At 43.2% G+C, this 18069-nt stretch overlaps 1 protein-coding gene across 4 annotated transcripts in view; it reads right to left on the bottom strand.

The window, feature by feature from the left end:
• dscama (Down syndrome cell adhesion molecule a) overlaps positions 1-18069 on the bottom strand; it is a 105355-nt gene that overhangs the window by 20642 nt on the left and 66644 nt on the right. For 3 of the 4 annotated variants that reach the window (XM_052047722.1, XM_052047721.1, XM_052047720.1), the window contains exons 6-15: positions 17089-17364; positions 16029-16325; positions 14793-15068; positions 13167-13445; positions 12732-12851; positions 11001-11180; positions 2780-2976; positions 2300-2396; positions 1542-1670; positions 1242-1409 (exon numbers count right to left, since the gene is read on the bottom strand). In XM_052047722.1, coding sequence (XP_051903682.1) covers positions 1242-1409; positions 1542-1670; positions 2300-2396; positions 2780-2976; positions 11001-11180; positions 12732-12851; positions 13167-13445; positions 14793-15068; positions 16029-16325; positions 17089-17364 — 2019 coding nt within the window. Of the gene's footprint in view, positions 1-1241; positions 1410-1541; positions 1671-2299; positions 2397-2779; positions 2977-11000; positions 11181-12731; positions 12852-13166; positions 13446-14792; positions 15069-16028; positions 16326-17088; positions 17365-18069 lie in introns of those variants that run through there. The other variant, XM_052047723.1, reaches the window with a different exon arrangement.

Genomic DNA, 18069 nt, shown 5'->3' with positions numbered 1-18069 from the left:
AGCCAACGGTACTGGTGTCACCGGGATGTTAATGAATTGACCTCGTCAGTGGTGACCCAACTTTTGCTTCTTGTCTGTAACTTTCGGCCTGCGTTTGGTATTGCCTGTAATCGGTATTATTGTTTCATTAAATCGGAATAACCTGTAATAATCAAAAACATACTTGTACGCTGCTTGGGTGATATAAAAATAAACATAGACAAGACATTGAGGCTTCTGAATGGATAAAGGAGCTGAGTTGGTACAGGTGGACACATAGAAATGCAAGTTTATAAAGTACCGTATTTTCCGTACTATAAGGCGCACCTAAAAGCATTCAATTTTCTCAAAAGACGACGGTGCGCTCTATAATCCGATGCACCCAATCCAAAGTGACTGTAACTCACTTTAGAGTCCCCATAGAGTTGTTTCCCTGTTAGTGTTCCGATGCCACCTAGTGGTGATTACTAGCAGGAACCAATTGTAACCTGAAAGGATTCTGCCGACACTAATTGATGTGTTTTCACCAACAAACATGCAAACCGACTACTACCTTGTAGCTATGCGCAGCCATGATCAAATGAAGCTAACACTAAAAGCATAGTTAACTACTGACAAAACGAAGGAAGAAGGACACAAGCAACACCTCTAAGGATATTTAGCCCCTTCTGGATGTGAGTCTAGGAGGTTTGTGTGCCTTTTTATTCAAGTCAAGTCAAGTCAAGTCAAGTCAAGTATTTATAGAGCACTTTCAAACCGCCATCGCTGCATACAAAGTGCTGTACATTGAGCAATTTAACATGCACAATAAACAGTAAGACAAATCGGTAATAAAGGTGGTAGAAAGCACCAAACAGTAAAAAAAAAAAAAAAAAAATTATTGAATCAATTGTCTTCATAACTTTTGTCTTGTATTTATTGTTTTGGAATGCCATTTGTATTTATGTTTCATGTCAGTGTTTGTATCTAATTCTAATAGCTTTGTTACAGCTGTAGCAGTTGTGAAAGCTCGGTATAAATAAAGCTGTACAGTATTGTATTGTATTGTGTTCCTGCTGCGTAGCACCATCTACTGGATGCATAATGCAACCACAGCCACTGCTGGAGCTTCTACGCGCTTTATAATGTAGTGCGCCCGATAGATGAAAACAGTTTTAAAATAGGCTATTTATTGAAGCTGCGCCTTATAATCCAAAGTACCTTATAGTGCAGAAAATACGGTATACATTTAGACCACAGACAACTGAGCAGCAACTGTTTACCAGCTTCGTCGGTGGTGATGGTGAGCTCGTTACTGGCCTCGCTCTTTCCGATCAGGTTCTTGGCAAACATGCGGATGTTGTACGTGGAGGAAGGATGTAGGTCAATGATTGTGGCCTGGTTGAGCTGAGGTGAGACATCTTTGGTCTTCTGAGCTGTGTCCCAGGAGGCTGTAAAAGGGGAGAAGGTACAGTTTATGGGGGGTGGCGGGGGGGGGGGGGGGGTGAATGTTGAAGGCAAGCCAAGGCTTAGAGGAAATGACTATTTGTGGATCACATTTCATATGAGACATTGTGCCCTACCTGATTTGTTTTTGCTCTCAATATCAAAGCCTGTAATTGGGCTATTGCCATCAAATCCCATAGTCCAACGTAGGGCAATCGTTCTGTCTTTCACTTCTCTGATTTCCACTTCTGGGGGATCGGGAGGCTCTGCAAAGAGCAAAGTTGACAAGTCATGCTTTCACTTTTACTGCGGTCACAGTAAATGATGATTTGCTGGATCCAATTAACCATTATACATGGGAAGCTCTAAAATCAAAGGTCCAATGTGGCAATATGAGCAAAATCCAGGGAACATCTTAAATGACATCATGTCATTATATTGTACATCACAAGAGCTCATATCAGCAAACACTAAAATATGTCTGTAGATATGTTTTTTTTTTTTTTTACTGGTGGGGGCTGTTTTTTTGACACAAATTCAGAAAAATGGACCAACCCCCTCAGGGTATGTTATGAGAAGAAGAAAAGTTATGACAAATTCAAAGCAAAAAGACTTCAGTATCATATCCAATAAGGTAAAGAGTTTTCTTCAAGCCTTACAAATTTAAAATTCTCTCCTTTACATGCCTGATGCTGTATGAATACAATACATGTTACTTTAGACATTGCGTTTCCAGCATTTATCAGGGTGGCAAACTCTGGAACAGATTATTTCAATATTCATGACTTCCTTTGCAAAGAATTGTTTTGAAATCTGAACCAATTGGAGGTAAATGTGTTTAATTTGAGAGGTTTCACTCTAGATGTTTCTACTGTAAAGCAGAAGTGGTTTTTACCTTGCACTGTGAGCTGTATGATCCCTCGGTCTTCACCAAAAGAATTGATGGCGTGGCAGGAAAAAAAGCCCGAGTCCTCCCTCACTGTGGGCATGATCTGATAAATGCACCATAGTGAATTTGTCAAAAGAATATAGTTACAGTCCATCATGTCTTGAGTCCTCATGCTTTTATAACTGGGACGTATTTTGTCAAATGTACATATTTGAGATGTTGTAATACCCTTTTCCCCCACTTTGCTGCACTGTGGTTCCAAATTATTTTGTCAAACGTGACCCATCAGTCATCAATACAGATGATACTTTTAAACAGGTCAATTTTTAATCTCTCTTTCACAGGACATTTGGGTTTTGTACATTGGCGGTCGGTAACGATGCGCATTCATTCTGTCACCAATTGTTCATCATGACAGCCATAAAAAGGGCCTTTCCTATGATTGGGAAGTTAGATGAATATTTAACTTGAAAAGTACACTCTTACCTGCAGGGTGGAGATGACTTCATCTCCGACCTCCTTGACCGTCACCACGTAGCGACTGGTCTCAGGGTTGATGATACGTTCCTCCTTGTCCCAGCGTACCATGATGGGCTTCTCGCCATGAGCCGTGCAGCTCATTTTCTTCTCTTCACCTTGCGTGGCCAATGTGGTGTTGGGGTACGATGTGATCATGGCAGGAACTGGTTCATAATAAATTAAGAGGAGGGGGGAAAAAAACCACTTAGAATGTTTTGCAAGTGTTTACTTTGGGAAGATCTCACATGATCAAACCAGTTCTGTAATGTCATGATTAAAACAATAGGAGAAAATGGTAACCACCTCACAATGAATTTTCAGTGTAATGAAGGAGAGTAAGTACTTTTCCTACTAGGAATTAAATGCAACAAGAGGTGTTGGCATGTATCTTGTATGTGAGGCGACTAAAAGGTACAATGAACCCTCCGAAGACATCTCACCAAATACACGCTGGCGATATCTCTCGGGAAAAACATAGCAGCTCTCTGGTCCCTCCCCCAGATACTCAAGCGCATACACGCACACACAAACACATCCGGATGTAAAGCGTGACTCCATGTGATGTGATGAGAAGTGTCAGGCAAGAGGTTGCAAACATTTAAGCCTCATCTCTTATTTACTCTGCAGCCATTTGGGGCTTGTCTACGGAAAAGAACGCCGATTTATTTTGCATGACAAATATAAATTTTTTGTGAGGCACATTCAAAAAGAGGGAAAAAGATAACGGCTAAGATTCTATGTAAACGTTTATTTTAGAGCACAACTACTCTCACAGAAGTGGCTAAGAACATGGCGATGTTGTTGACACTCCTGGCAGTCTGGAACAATCCACGGAGGTGACAAACACCAATGAGGGAAGAAGCTCAACATCTTTTTCTAGCGGAAATAAGAAGCCTGAACGGTGAACAGCAAATGGCTTCAGCATCCAGAATGTGGCCGATAAATCTATTACATCTGCATGACATTTGATATTGTTTTTAAATCGTAGGCATGCAGATACTGCACTCGATCCACCTGTTGTCACCATGTAGAGGCTCTTACAGCTTCTACATAGGTTCATGTTAATGATCTCTCACAGTGATTATCAACAATGATTTAACAAAGTGTGACACAAATAAATATCATTATGATACGATTTGAGGTCCATACATGTTTATAAAGGTTTGCATTTCGGGATCACTTCTACAACATTTCGAGCAAATCTTAATGCCCCATCTCCGGTGACCAATTTTTAGAACAGGCTGACACTTCTTGGTGACCCCTACTGCACCGTATATACATTATATTATGAGTTGATACGATAATGACATGATTGTCAATTTGCATTTTAAGTACAACACTCCCAAAAATAACAGTGTGTGATGTCACAAATTGTGATTTTGAATTGCAAATATATATAGCGCGTCGCCTTCACAGTACAGAGGTCCAGGGGTTCGATTCCTGTGTGGGGTTTGCATGGTCTCCCCTTGCCTGCGTGGGTATTTTCCGGGTACTCTGATTTCCTCCCTCATTCCAAAAACATACGTGGCAGGTTAATGAAACACTCTGAGGTGTGACTGTGAGAGCAGATGGTTGGATGTCTATCTGTGCCCTGCGATTGGCTGGCCACTGGGTCAGGAGTGTACCCCGCCTACTGCCCGAAGACAGTTGGGATAGGCTCCAGGACCCCCCGCGACCAGTGATCATTACTTCAGTGTTGTTGCATGTGTCTTGGGAAAAAAATGCAACAGCTACAATATAAATGAATGTAAGTAGAGACATTTTGATATTGTACACCACTAGGACAAGTAAAAAAAAACTAATAAACACAATGCACAGGTGTTTGGTGTATGTATACTGTACATACAATTGTGTTTCTTCAAAGCCACCCAGAAGGTAGTGATGAAACATCCAGGGGATTGTAGCACATAGGCCAGTGGCTGCTCCCGTGAGACAAAAGCGCCCCCCCCCCTCCCTTTCTCTTCCCTTTCCACCCTCCTCCCAGGCTTCCTTTCACCTGGCCAGGTTACCATGCCAACCAGCATCGGACGTTTGCTTTCCTCTCCTCCTCCCGCTCATGCTCCTGCCTCTGCTCTTAGAAAAAGGACCATTTTGAGTGGCCAATAGAACATGGATATTGATTTTTCGCAGCATGATGGTGATTACACTATCATGCCCTGAATGGTGCAATGCAGGACTCGACCAAAATGTACGTTGTGGTGAATTGTGTTGAAATGTTAAGTGTAATATACAAGTATTCACAATTATATGTACTGGGGGGCTCGGTAGTCCAGTGGTTAGCACATCGACTTCACGGTGCACTCCCTGTGTGGAGTTTGCATGCTCTCCCTGGGCCTGCGTGGGTTTTCTCCGGGTACTCCGGTTTCCTCCCACATTCCAAAAACATCCAGGGCAGGCTGATCGAACATGCTAAATTGTCCCTCGGTGTGAGTGTGAGCCTGAATGGTTGTTCGTCTCTGTTTGCCCTGCGATTGGCTGGCAACTGGTTCAGGGTGTCCCCCGCCGACTGCCCGAAGACGGCTGGTATAGGCTCTAGCACCCCCCGCGTCCCTAGTGAGGATTAAGCGGTTCGGAATATGAATGAATGAATGAATATTCTATATGTAAAATGTAACATCAACATGTGAGTAGCTTCCTGTGTATGCTATATATGTACAGTATCATACATTTCATTTCTAAACCTGAATACCTTTCGGTGTAGTTGCTCAATTTTAATTGATCATACTGCCTCATAGTTAATGTGTCAGTAATATAGTATTGCACTACAAAGAAGTGCAGGATTAAATAACGACCGTACTTCATTTTAAAAATACAGATCTATTATTGTTGGGTTGAAGGCGTCAAGCATTTTTTTACTCAGTGAGTTAGTGGATGTCCCGCGAACAGGTCCAACAAAATTACCAAGTAGCACATTTGACCAAAAGAAGCTGATTTTCTTTTCACAGAATAGTTTCGGTTGCCTGCTATTGAAATTGGTCCGGAGTTGCCATGACAAAACGACACAGGAAGAATTGATAAAGACTGGCAAATACATCATCTTTATAGAGACTTGTTAGCAATTCCATTAGGAGTGTGTGGTGAGTTATTTAAATTGGTGCCCTCAATAGTAAACAGTGTTGTTCTAACACAAACATCTTTTGTTCACGTGTAAACTTTTAGGGACCTAGCTTAATATCTAGGCGCTTGTGCACTCGGCGTAAAAACTGCTGCATCTTCATTTTTGTGCCAGGACATATCTATTTGACCATGTCTGGGAATTTGCTGCGCTTTGTTCGGTATTCTGATGCACCGAGGGTGTTTTCTTTTGCACGACCCTACCACACCTGGCAATTCAGTGACAGAAAGTAGACCAGACCTTAGAGCAGCTAAAAGCAGGTCTAAGTCGTGGCTCAACTTAATTTTGGTGAATTTGATTGAGGCGCAAGGAGACAGATTCTGCACTCCGGTGATATGTGTGGTGGAAGTGATCGGTTTTCATTCATGACTATGACAATAGCATGCATTGAACCCTATCAATCACTGCAGTAATCAGTGAATGAAATGCATTACTATTGTCATACTCGTAATCATCCACACCAAAATGAGTTGGGTTTTTTTGGGGGGGTCTACGGTTCCTAGGAGGAGGACAAAAAGGCTCCAAGTTTATCCCAAGTACATCCATCCATCCATTCATTTTCGGATCCGCTTTATCCTCACAAGGGATGCGGGGGTGCTGGAGCCTATCCCAGCCGTCTTCGGGCAGTAGGCGAGGGACACCCTGAACCGGTTGCCAGCCAATCACAGGGCACAAAGAGACAAACAACCATCCGCGCTCTCACTCGGAACAATTTAGAATGTTCAATCAGCCTGCCATGCATGTTTTACAAATATCTGAGGAAACCGGAGGGCCCGGAGAAATCCCACGCAGGCCAGGGAGAACATGCAAAATCACACAGGGAGGCTGGGGCCTGGGATCAAACCCGCGACCTCTGCACTGTGAGGTCGATGCGCTAACCACTGGACCACCGGGCCACTGCTGTTTGTGTCGTATTTCCCAGATGATCTTGCTGTGTTTACCTTTCAAATTTTTTTTTTTGTTTGGTTAGTTTTGTCACAAATACACAATCGCTCCTACTGGCCTCAAATTCTTATTTGCAATTCTATTAAGAACAACATTATAAGCTTGAAAATCCTTCGGTTATAATGTTGTCTACATTAGCGTATAAACAGTACAGGACTGTGTTACTGGCCGCCTCACAGGCCAATGTTGGCCACGGGGCACTCTGGCTCGACAGGGTCATGAGAGCCAGGCGAGAGATGACGAGTAGAGCTCCATGCCCTGCAGCCACTTTGTAAGTGGGTGCTGGGGTAGAGCCAGCCTGGGTTGGGGGTTGGGGGTGGGTTGGAGGAAAGGAGAGCGCTCTGGCAATTGCACAGAGATGACTAGTTCACTAGGCGCCGGCAATGTACTGAAATAATTCCCTTAGCTGCACAATTGCCTTGGACATGGAGCAAAAGAGCAAATGTATGCCCGCAGACTGGGTGGGTCTCTGCGCTGGAGCCAAGAGGGGGCTTGTGGTGGATGCAGATGAGTTCAGAAGATGAAAGAGATACGGATCAGGGAGAGAGGGGACTTCCTTCTGCTTGTTTGAAGGGTGCCGTTTGGTGACCGAAAGGCCATTTACCACTTCTCCTCATACACACCTCATTATGCTCTCTTCCCTCGTCCGCTGTGTCTAGTGACATTATGATGCCAAATTGGCTTGATTGGTCTTAATTGGCAATGATAAAAACCGAGTGGCTGTTGACTGACTCTGATAGCATCCACTGTGGATTGGTAATGAATTGCCTGAATTGCATCTGTTTTGGAGGTAAGGATGCTTGACGGGTAAGCACGTATAAATCACCGGCTTCCACCTGCATCCAGTGATGGATTATGAGTTACGTAAGAAGCTGTCTGATACTTGGGAGAAAAAAATAAATAAACACAAGTAGGCGAGCTTAATGCCAGTGCAGTAAGTGCAGTCAGCCTCTGCTGCCGTTAGTCCAGCGGTGATGTCCATCCAGGGTGATGCATGGCGTATTATGATGAGACATTAGGCTAGGAACAAGCACTCATAACAATGAAAGTGCCAAGCTCGGGTATTACAATAGATGCAATTCATTTACCAGGAGTAGAAAAGTGGAATCTATTTAAACCAATGGATCAGGCCGCTGGCCCATTATTCTTTTATAATAGCGTCACTGGATCTGTATACCATTCCATTATCGTTTTGTTGTCATAAGCGCAGTCCTTTGTGCTCGAACGTGTGCCTTCGCTGTGTCTGCCCGTCAGCTTTGCTTGCTCACCTGTGTCACATGACCTTTGCCAAATTCATACATCTCAGTGAATATCATTTAAAATATACAATGGATTCTTCCTGGTTTGTTGACTCAAAAGGTACGCTTGGGCGGCCAATAATACAAAGCGAAGATCATACTATCCGTCACGTGAGGACTTTAGCATGCGTCAGCTTGTGTGCTTCCCTAATTGGCCTCCTAAGCCTCTTAAGTAGCTGTTCAAATGGGGTCGACTGTCCTGGATAAACAACATAAAAACAGTGTGTGCAGACGATAACAGCGCCAATATTGCAGATTGTTAAGAGCTACAAACAACGAACCCCATTGGCTAAACATCTATAAAAAAAAAAAAACAAATCAATCTTTAAGGGGTTAATGAGCCGTCTGCACAGTCAAACCCCCAATTGGGGAGAGGAGGTTAAGATTACTATGGAGAGCAATGGACAACAGATCAGGGCAACACACGTATCACAACAACAGCCTGCATCTTTGAGTGCAGCACAGATTGCACCTGAGGGATTGCTGACACACACACACGTACATGGACACACACACACAGTACAACAGCGGATTTTTTAACATAGTACTGGTTTACTGTATGTTGTTTTTGGACTGCCACACTTTATTTATTTATTTAGCTATAATGCAACACAGCAAAACCACAAACACATGAAAATGCTTTTGTGGATACAGTATATGTTCATGTTTGTCCATGTATTTGCTCGTTAGCAGGCTGCTTCCTCGTTCATCAAGGATGGCAAAAAGGTTCATCCATAGCTTATGAACCACTTCTACATATTTTGACAATATTATTATTATTTTTTGTTTGCCACAGTGCTGCATCTCCCAAAGTAAGCCAATTATGCAGGAAGTATGAGTGTTCTGCAAACCTATTCTTGTCCATAACTGTATGTAAGAGACATGAATAATATTTTTAAATGAATTTGAATACAGTGATACTAGTTGTCTCGAGCTGTCACCTAGTATAGGTTTGTTTAGTGTCAATGCACATGAAAAAAATAAATGACATTACAAAGTACTGTACTGGACTACGATTGATTCAGAAGATTCTCTGATAGCGTCCTGATTGGCTAGCTTTTATCATGCTATAAGTGTGGTAAAAGAACAATTTGTACGTGAAATAACGCCGGCATGACTTGTGAATGAAGAGGTTTCACTTGTGTGCATGTTTCTGTGACGGGCCATGACAAGGAGGGACATGAGGAGTGCTTGCTTGTTGTTGTTTATTTCAGGCTGGCAGACAGAACGAGGAGCTCAGCAGGGAGTACTCTGCTGTGGCTTGATAAGATCCACAGGGGCACAAGTTTCATCTACTTGTGGTTGATCGAAATGAGTGCCAAGCCTCAATGGACTGGTTGAGAATTGCACGTTCACACACGTACACACACACAGAAATAAATCAACAGCCTTGTCATTTCAGCTCAATCGATCAGGCATGCTCTACTGTACATCTTGAATACTGCGAAATGAACTGTATTTACGTTATAATTCAATTTCACCATAGGGATAGTATTCTTATGACCAAAAAGTACTGCATTACTAAAGGTATGGCACAGCAAACATTTTTTTTGCTGCAATTATTGTTTTGTTTTACCTCTAATTGACACAGGAGGCTTTTGGAGTAAATTGTTGAATTCATTAATGTTAGTGAATGGTTTGTCTTTTATTCATGAAATATACAATATAGAATACAGTCCAGGACGGCCTGGTTGTCCAGGGGTTAATGTGTCGACCTCACAGTGCAGATTTGTGGGTTCGATTCCAGCTCCGACCTCCCTGCGTGGAGTTTGCATGTTCTCCTGCGTGGGTTTTCCCCGGGTACTCGGGTTTCCTCCCACATTCCAAAAATATGCATCGCAGGCTAATTGAACACTCTATTGTCCCTAAGTGTGAGTGTGAGCGCGGATGGTTGTTCGCCTCTGTGTGCCATGCGATTGGCTGGTAACTGGTTCAGGGTCCCCCCCCCCACTCCCTCGCTACTGCCCGGAGATGGCTGGGGTAGGCTCCAGCACCCCTTGTGCGGATAAAGCGGATTGGAAAATGGATGGATGGGTGAATATAGTCCAACTGTGTGCATGGGTGGAGTTTTCTCTCTTTCGATATTTTGGCAGACTTTGCGCAGGTCAAATTGGACGTAACAGGGCGTATGCACCTTGATGGGATAGACGGAGCCTTAACGAATCCTAGCAGCATAGGTCATTTACATAACAATGATGGCAGTCTGAGTGAGTATGCCATGCTTGACATTGCGGGAACAGAAATAGACTTGCTGGGGTCCGTGAATGACATTGGCAGCTGGTAAACTGCAAGATCTCCCCTTGTAGATGAGGTAGTCGGCTGCGCATGTGACATGGGTAATTTGAGACTGTCTTGCATCCCCGATCTTGTGTGCAAATTAGAACCCATACTGCATGTAATATACAATGTCAGGGCAGATGTGTAACCCTTACTTCTTCAACTTGTTTTTTTCTTTATCCGTCATTCATGTTTTCCACAAAGCAAATCTTGGCAGCATGCAAAATTCAGGGATTAATGGAGGGAAGCTAAGTCCTTACCCGCAGAAAAGATAAATGCTATATTTTCTCATAGTAATGAAATCTGTGTCTTTCGTGGGATTTGTTGATGAAAAAAAATGTTTTTAAAAAACATAGCAAGCACGAGTCACAAAACAAAATTGACTTCAACTCACTTCAGCTTTGCGCTTGAGAGTTAAATGTTGATCTAATTCTAATTAATTAAGTGGTATAGTATGACGAGGAGTCATTTGAAAAGCTTACATTTGTTTGGGGAAAATTACCCGTCAAAGAGAACAATGTCTAAAATATGTAGTTTATCCTACAAGACTTACTTTTGACATTGAGATACATGGACTTGCTGACATCAGCCCCAACATCATTGCTGACTCGACAAAGGTAGAAGCCACTGTCTTCTTCCAGCACATGTTTGATGAGTAAAGAGCCATTGACCAGCACTTCGATGCGAAAGCCTGAGTTGAGGGCGATGGGTTTGAATTGAGGGACTCCAGCACCTACGGGAAAAGAAATAATTTTCATAACCTTGTTCTTTCTATAGAGATATGAAAAACAACCAACCAATCTGGTAGGCTTCAAAGCAGCGAACCCCTCAGATCGCATTTGTCTGGCCTCTTGTGGCGAGGCAGAACGGTCAATAAAAACATTTGGTTGCAGTGTTGTGTCAGTGAGGCAAAGGAAATAGGAAGTCAGGCGAGACACATCATGAGTTCGGCGCTATTTGACTGTCGCCACTTGACAGCCCCGGGGCAGTTGTGTTTTTTGAGCCTGTGGTGGGCAGCATTTTTCACAGCCCCGTTTTAATCAGCGGACATGTCGGCGCTATTGGACAGTCCGCATTGGTGCGGCTGGATGGATGGCTGTGTGGGGGGGGGGGGAGTTCTGAGCATGACGAGAGAGGAGCGTCGGCGCGCAGCGCGGGTGCATGTTGGGAACTGAGAGCCGCCACTTGAAATTGAAGTGGATCTAAATGGGAGAGGAGAAGTGAACCAACGTATTTTTTTTCCATCAATGGACGCTGCAGCTTCTTGTTTACTTACGAATGCCATGCCCATTTTGAGCATGGCGTCTCTGATCTAATCGTGAAAGGAGACTTTGATTCTTTCCTCTTTCATCTTTCGTTGCTTCAAACAACAAAGTGTATGCAGGAATCATGGTTTCAATAGTATGACTACCCTTGTTTTATGTTACATATCCGGTTATATTATTTTTCGATTATTTTGTTGTTTTACATCACCTGTTCTGTCAAAGCGCTTTGTTGCAGCTGCAGGTGTTGTGAAAGCGCAATATAAATACAGATGTATTGTCTTTTGCGCACACGCGCAGCTGAGAGGGGACATGGCCTCTGTACATTTTCTTTCGTCCAAAGAAAGGTCTTACTTTTATGCATGTGGTTCTCATCTCTCAGCCCTCATTTGGATTTGAGTGGCTCTGTACATTTTCTTTTGTCCAAAGAAAGGTCTTACTTTTATGCATGTGGTTCTCATCTCTCAGCCCTCATTTGGATTTGAGTGGCTGGGTTGTACATTCAACCTCATGGCGGTGGATGTTACTGTCTGTAACATGTGCAAACTGGTGGCCCAGGGGCCAGATCTGGCCCGCCACATGATTGAATGTGGCCCGCAAAAGCAAATCGTGAATGTCAACCTTGAATAATCAATTATCAACCAATGAATAATTTCTGAACACTTTTCATTAGCTTCTGAGTTTGAATGTAGTTATCCATCAATTTGTTAAGTTTTTGAAATAACATAAGGTGAACACACATTTATATGCTTTCACAGTTACAACGACCTTGTGAGGGAAAACATAACGACGATGTGGCCGACGACGAAAATGAGTTTGACACCCCTGCTGTATTTCTGTTAAGCCTGTAATTATAGCAGTCTTGCTCAAGGATGAAAAATATGCACACACAATAACTTGTTTAGACGTGTGTGCTGTAAGCTATATGAGCAGGAAGACACCATGTGTGTATGTGTTTGTGTGTGTGTGTGTGTGTGTGTGTGTGTGTGTGTGTGTGTGTGTACGTGTGTGTATGTGTTTACCTTTGGAGTATTCCCATTGGATGGTAGGAACAGGATAGCCTTCAGCTGAGCAGTTCAGAATTACAGCTTTACCATAGATGCCATCTTGGTCTTTTGGTTGCACAACAAATTTCGGAGGAACTGCAAATCAGGATAAATAATAAAATAAAAAACAGACTCAACTCAATCTATTGGTCTTGCAATGATAGGGATCATTCACTGTTTTTAAATTACACTGTGGGAACTCCAGTGGCGTGACGTGATTCATTTCACAAAGACAGATTTTAGTGTAAATACAGAGAGTATATTGCTGATGAGCAGAATTGGCTAACGATGTTTCTGTATTGAGCTGCTTTGGCGCTACACACTAAACGTCACACATTGGTAAACACGAAAAGAATGCACACATCAATATCTGTCATTAAGTCCTGTGAAATCATGTTTTGCTCCGCTCACCTCGGACAATGAGCTGACTCTGATGCTCCACGGCCGCAGCCTGGTTGCGTGCTATGCACGTGTAGTTGCCATTGTGCAACAAAGTGAGATTGGAGATGCGGAGAGAGCTGGTGAAATCAATGTTGTCAATGGTTACTCCAAGGCTTGCCGGGATTGGCCGACCGTCCTTTTGCCAGGTGATGAAGACCGGCTGGTCGCCCGACATGACCACACATGGGATGAAGACTCGTTGTCCGATGGAAAACCGAGGGAACTCAAATGGGTGGATAGTAGGCGGGACTGTGGAAAAGAAATCCAATTTTTGAGGCTTTGAACTGAAGGAGGAATACAAGGCCTGCACGCATTTGAACTAAGCAACTCATAATTATCTCTTCAACAAAACATTTAACTGCGAATTGGCAAATAGCCTCTGAAGCATCTGATTCTCTCTTTTCTTGCATACGTACGATGCTCATTCTAATGCTCCGTGGCTCCCCGGGGACTGCGCAGCCATCATTAGAACAAGATGAAAATTAATGATTTTGAATAACATTGAAATTAGCACCATTTCAACGCTTATTTAATTCACAACAAAATGGACATAATGGACTCCTGGGGACTCCCTCTCTGCAGCGGCGGAATGCAAATCAGCCTCGAGGCAAATTAGCTGGGGGAATGTCGTGTCGTCGATGCTGTGTGATTCCACTCTTGCAAGCTCGTTAGCACGTCAAGACCCGCCTGAGAGCATGAGAGAGGGAAAAGTGTGTGTGTGTGGGGGGGGGGGGGCAGTGGGGGGTTGCCTATCCAACATTTGAATTTATGCAGTGTCATTGAAGAAAAAAAAAAGGCCGCGTGAGGTTATCATCATCTGGCTCTGCTCGGCACTCCTGAATATTCAGATGAACCTTGATAAACTGGCTTGGGATGATGGATATGGTGCTTTGCTATCAGTGACAGGATTTTTTTTTTTTACAGTTTGTCCTACATTAGCATACCCCCGCCGCACCCCCCGTACACATCTGAGTACGAATATGAAAGCATGACATCACAGTATAAAACCGGCTCATATTCCCGTATTGGCCCGAATATAAGACGGTTTTTTGCATTGAAATAAGACTGAAAAAGTGGGGGTCGTCTTACATTCGGGGTCTAGACATTATACCCATTCACGATGCGAGATGGCGCCAGATATCATTGAAGCGAATGCTGAACTTGACTCCCCAGGCCAAAGAGAACCCCTGTCACGAAGAATAAAACTAAAAATAGCGGTAGCATGAAGAAAACCCCCCCAAAAAATAGCGGTAAGAAAGAAAAGAGAAGAAAATAATAGAAGTGATAACAGAAAATGGAGAAACGTAGCGACAATCTGGAGAAAAGTGGGTCGAAGATCGGCGAGGTTAACCGGCAGCTGAGCAGAAGTTATGATGTAAACTTCAAGATGCTTTTTCTCTCAAATATATTGTCAAATCATTTATTTCAGATGTACTATAATTATTTTCTGTATAAAAATGAATTTAGTGTTCAAAAAGTCATTGGACATATCAGATTGCTAACAATTGCTTTGGATTCACTTCATGTTGGTGCGACCTTTGTTTGACTGGCGTCCAATGTTGTGCGTGCGATGACTCGATCAGATGCAATCCATACCTTTCACAGTGACATAGACGCTCTGGTGTGTGGAGAGCTGAGGCTGCACGAGCACATTGCACGTGTATTCGCCTTCATCCACGTCCTTCTGCACATCAAACAGCTTCAGGGTGCCGTTGTTCTCGAAAGCCCGCTGACGGTGGTTGTACGGTAGCAAATTGGAGTCCTTGTACCATTTGATGGAGTAGTAAGGGTAGCCGATGACACGGCAATGAATATACATATCCCGCCCAGCGATAGCAGTGAGGTTTTTCATTGGTCTGATGCTGGCAGGCCCTTGAAGGACACATTGGAGAGACGACCCTCTTAAATTGATTTTGAGGCGGGGGGTTGCTGTGCAAACGTTAGCTGTATTCCGTGTTTGGAACATACCACGAATTTTACATGCCTTGATTCATTCTGAGTGTGGAAAATTCTGAGATCCATTACGGAGAATAACATCACAACACAATCGGGGAAAATCTCTGGCATTAAAAATCTTTTTTCATCATGTTATATAAAAATGTTCAAAAACAATCAAAGTATGGCAGCAATTTTGAGCTTTTGTAATCAACAGTTAGAAAAACCCTTTAACTTCAACCAGTAACGTGTTTTGAGCTTGGGCAAATTCTTTGCTAGTCTCTTTCGAACGATTCAGGAGGTAACAATGTGAAACGTAGTCATTACGCTTCCCCCTTCAATGGCACCTTTGGAGAAAAATCTTCACTGCTTGACTGCATTTGGCAACCCATTCGACGTCACTTTCAGATTGCCCCGTTTAGCCTTAAATCATGCACCGATGAACACAATCAAGTTAAAGCCATCGGTGAGTCGACAGCAAGCTTCTGCATTCGAGAACCACTCATGTCCATGCATCAGGCACGGAGAGCTCGAATGTGCCAATATTACTGCGACACGACTACCGCAATCCAGCGAACCGTGTCCCTGCGGAGAGCAGATAGCTCTGCCGTCATACACCAGCGTAAAGTAAATCACCCTAACGGTGTCCCAATATAAACCTATCAGCGGGAGCTGGGGAGGCTGCGGGCTATTCAAAAAGATAATGCTGTCAGTAGTGACTGATGATCGAAAGTGCATCTACTCAAAGCTGTGCTGATGGGAAAAAAAAAATCACCTCAACCGAAAACAGAATTCAAATATTTGTCCAATTAAAGGAAGAATATTTTCGCAGAATAAATCAAGACATGTTGATGTGTATATGTGATGGTGGGTTGGAAGAGTTGATCTGACAAGCACCTCTTACGTTTATTCGCGCCTGGTAGGAGACGGCCCCTGCGGAGTTATTGCAGATGCAGCGATACACCCCTCCATCGGGGACCTGGGTCTGGCTGATGTTGAGGTGGCTAACCACGTGGCCTTCAGTGTTGGTGTAGTAGGAGATGCGATGGCGGCTGTCCCGTATTACCGGCTCGTCATCTAGCGTCCAGCTCACCCTGGGTTCCGGCGTGCCCTTCACCGTGCACGATAGCGACACAAACTCATTGATGTTGTAGACCTTCTCGTTAAAAGAAGCCAAAATCTTTGGTGTACCGTCTGGGTAGAAGAATCAGAGAGAAAAGGCAATGTCAACATTATAGCAAATTATACCACTGGCAAATTTTTTTTTTTTGAGTGCCAAAATATTTTTTGGCTGGTGGGTCCCCCCCCCCCAAAAAATGGCATCACTTACTTTCAATTGGCTGTCATTTTGGTAATATAAATATGTTTGACAATAAATTGACTGATACTTAATACGCTATGACAGTTTGCCAAATTCAATTTGATCATGAGTAAAAGTAGTCTTTTGACGTCACCTGTTTTCACTGTTAATAGTACCTAATTTTCTGAATTTTGGCTTGATTTTTTACATGAAACATAATTTGCATGTAGAAGGCTCTCGCCGATACCGATTGCATCTTTCACAAATGTGATCAAATGAATGAATACTCTTTGGACATGCTGGAAAAGTTGTAGTGTCATAACTTGCGCATTAATAACACTTTTACCAAACATATGGAATATCTTGAAAACTACAGCCAATTCGGATGTCGGAAACAAATTCCTTTGTTGTATCATTGGATGATTAAGACAATTCTGATTCTTATATTGGTGCGACACACATCACCAGCAACCCAATTCCTCTCTTTCTGCTCTGAGTAAAGAATCGAAAAAATATTATTTGGGTTCAAGCGGATGTTTACAGGAGGCTATACATTCATATTTACAAACACCAGACAGTATGGGGTAGATCATTCATTTTAAACAATAAAGGAAAAAATAACAATACAGTATTGGGCATGATGGGGATGATTCTGACCTTCTAATATGACCTGGACAAAGTCCTGTGCAGACATCTTGCCATGTCTGGCAAAACACTGATAGGCACCTCCATCGCTTTTGGCCATCCCGGCCATGACAAGGTTTTCTCTGTTTTGGCCTGTCATGCGGACGCTGTTACTGGGGTAGATGAGCTCGCCGTTTCGGTACCAAGACAACTGGTACTCCTCTGAACCGGTGACAGCGCAGGTGAGTGAAACCTGGCTGCCAACGCTGCCCTTCACCTTCCGCGGGCTCACCACAACTTTTAAGGATTCTGTAAATCGGAGATGGTCAATTGTGAAAAGAAATCTGCACAGTGTAGAGAAAAATAATCATTTAAAAAGTCACATTTGCAAAGAGGCGCATTCACCTTGCAGGTCTGCCTATCAGACATCTCAAGCGAACAATGCAGCAGAATGAGCATAGATGACAGCATACTAATTGCATGAATGCAAAAATAAACATGTTTGGCAGGTCAACAGTGTCCGATGTATATCTACGATATTGGTACAAAACAGTTGCGTCACAATTATTCCACTGAGGATCATCATACCATTTGTCAAGTAAAATGTTTAAATCTGAAAGATTTGCAACCAATTCCACCATCCAGAGTTTGGATTTCTGCGGTCACAACTCGAGCGTAATGAACTAAATTAAAGGGTGGTAGTGTGGAAGCGGCCTCAGGGTGCACTTAGAGTGAGCCAGATCTATTGTGTCCTGCTTTGGTATGGTTACCGCTCCCTTTTCTGACCGCCGCTGACTCGGACTTAAACGTGTTTTATTTTGGAGTAGGTTTTGCTTATTCTCAGTCATTCTGTTTACGTCGATTAAGCAAGATTGTGGCGATCATTAATCAGTTCTGGGAGAAACACTCAATTGATTATAAGATGTGCCCGCATTGCACGCATGTCCTGTACGTCCTCATTCCTAACTTTTTGGCTTAGTTTGAGTCTTTCAGGTTAAGTCTAGAATGCAACAC

This window comes from Hippocampus zosterae, chromosome 16 (genome assembly GCF_025434085.1).
Source record: "Hippocampus zosterae strain Florida chromosome 16, ASM2543408v3, whole genome shotgun sequence".
In the NCBI taxonomy this organism is placed as follows: Eukaryota; Metazoa; Chordata; class Actinopteri; order Syngnathiformes; family Syngnathidae; genus Hippocampus; species Hippocampus zosterae.
This window is presented reverse-complemented; position numbering and strand designations above follow the sequence as displayed.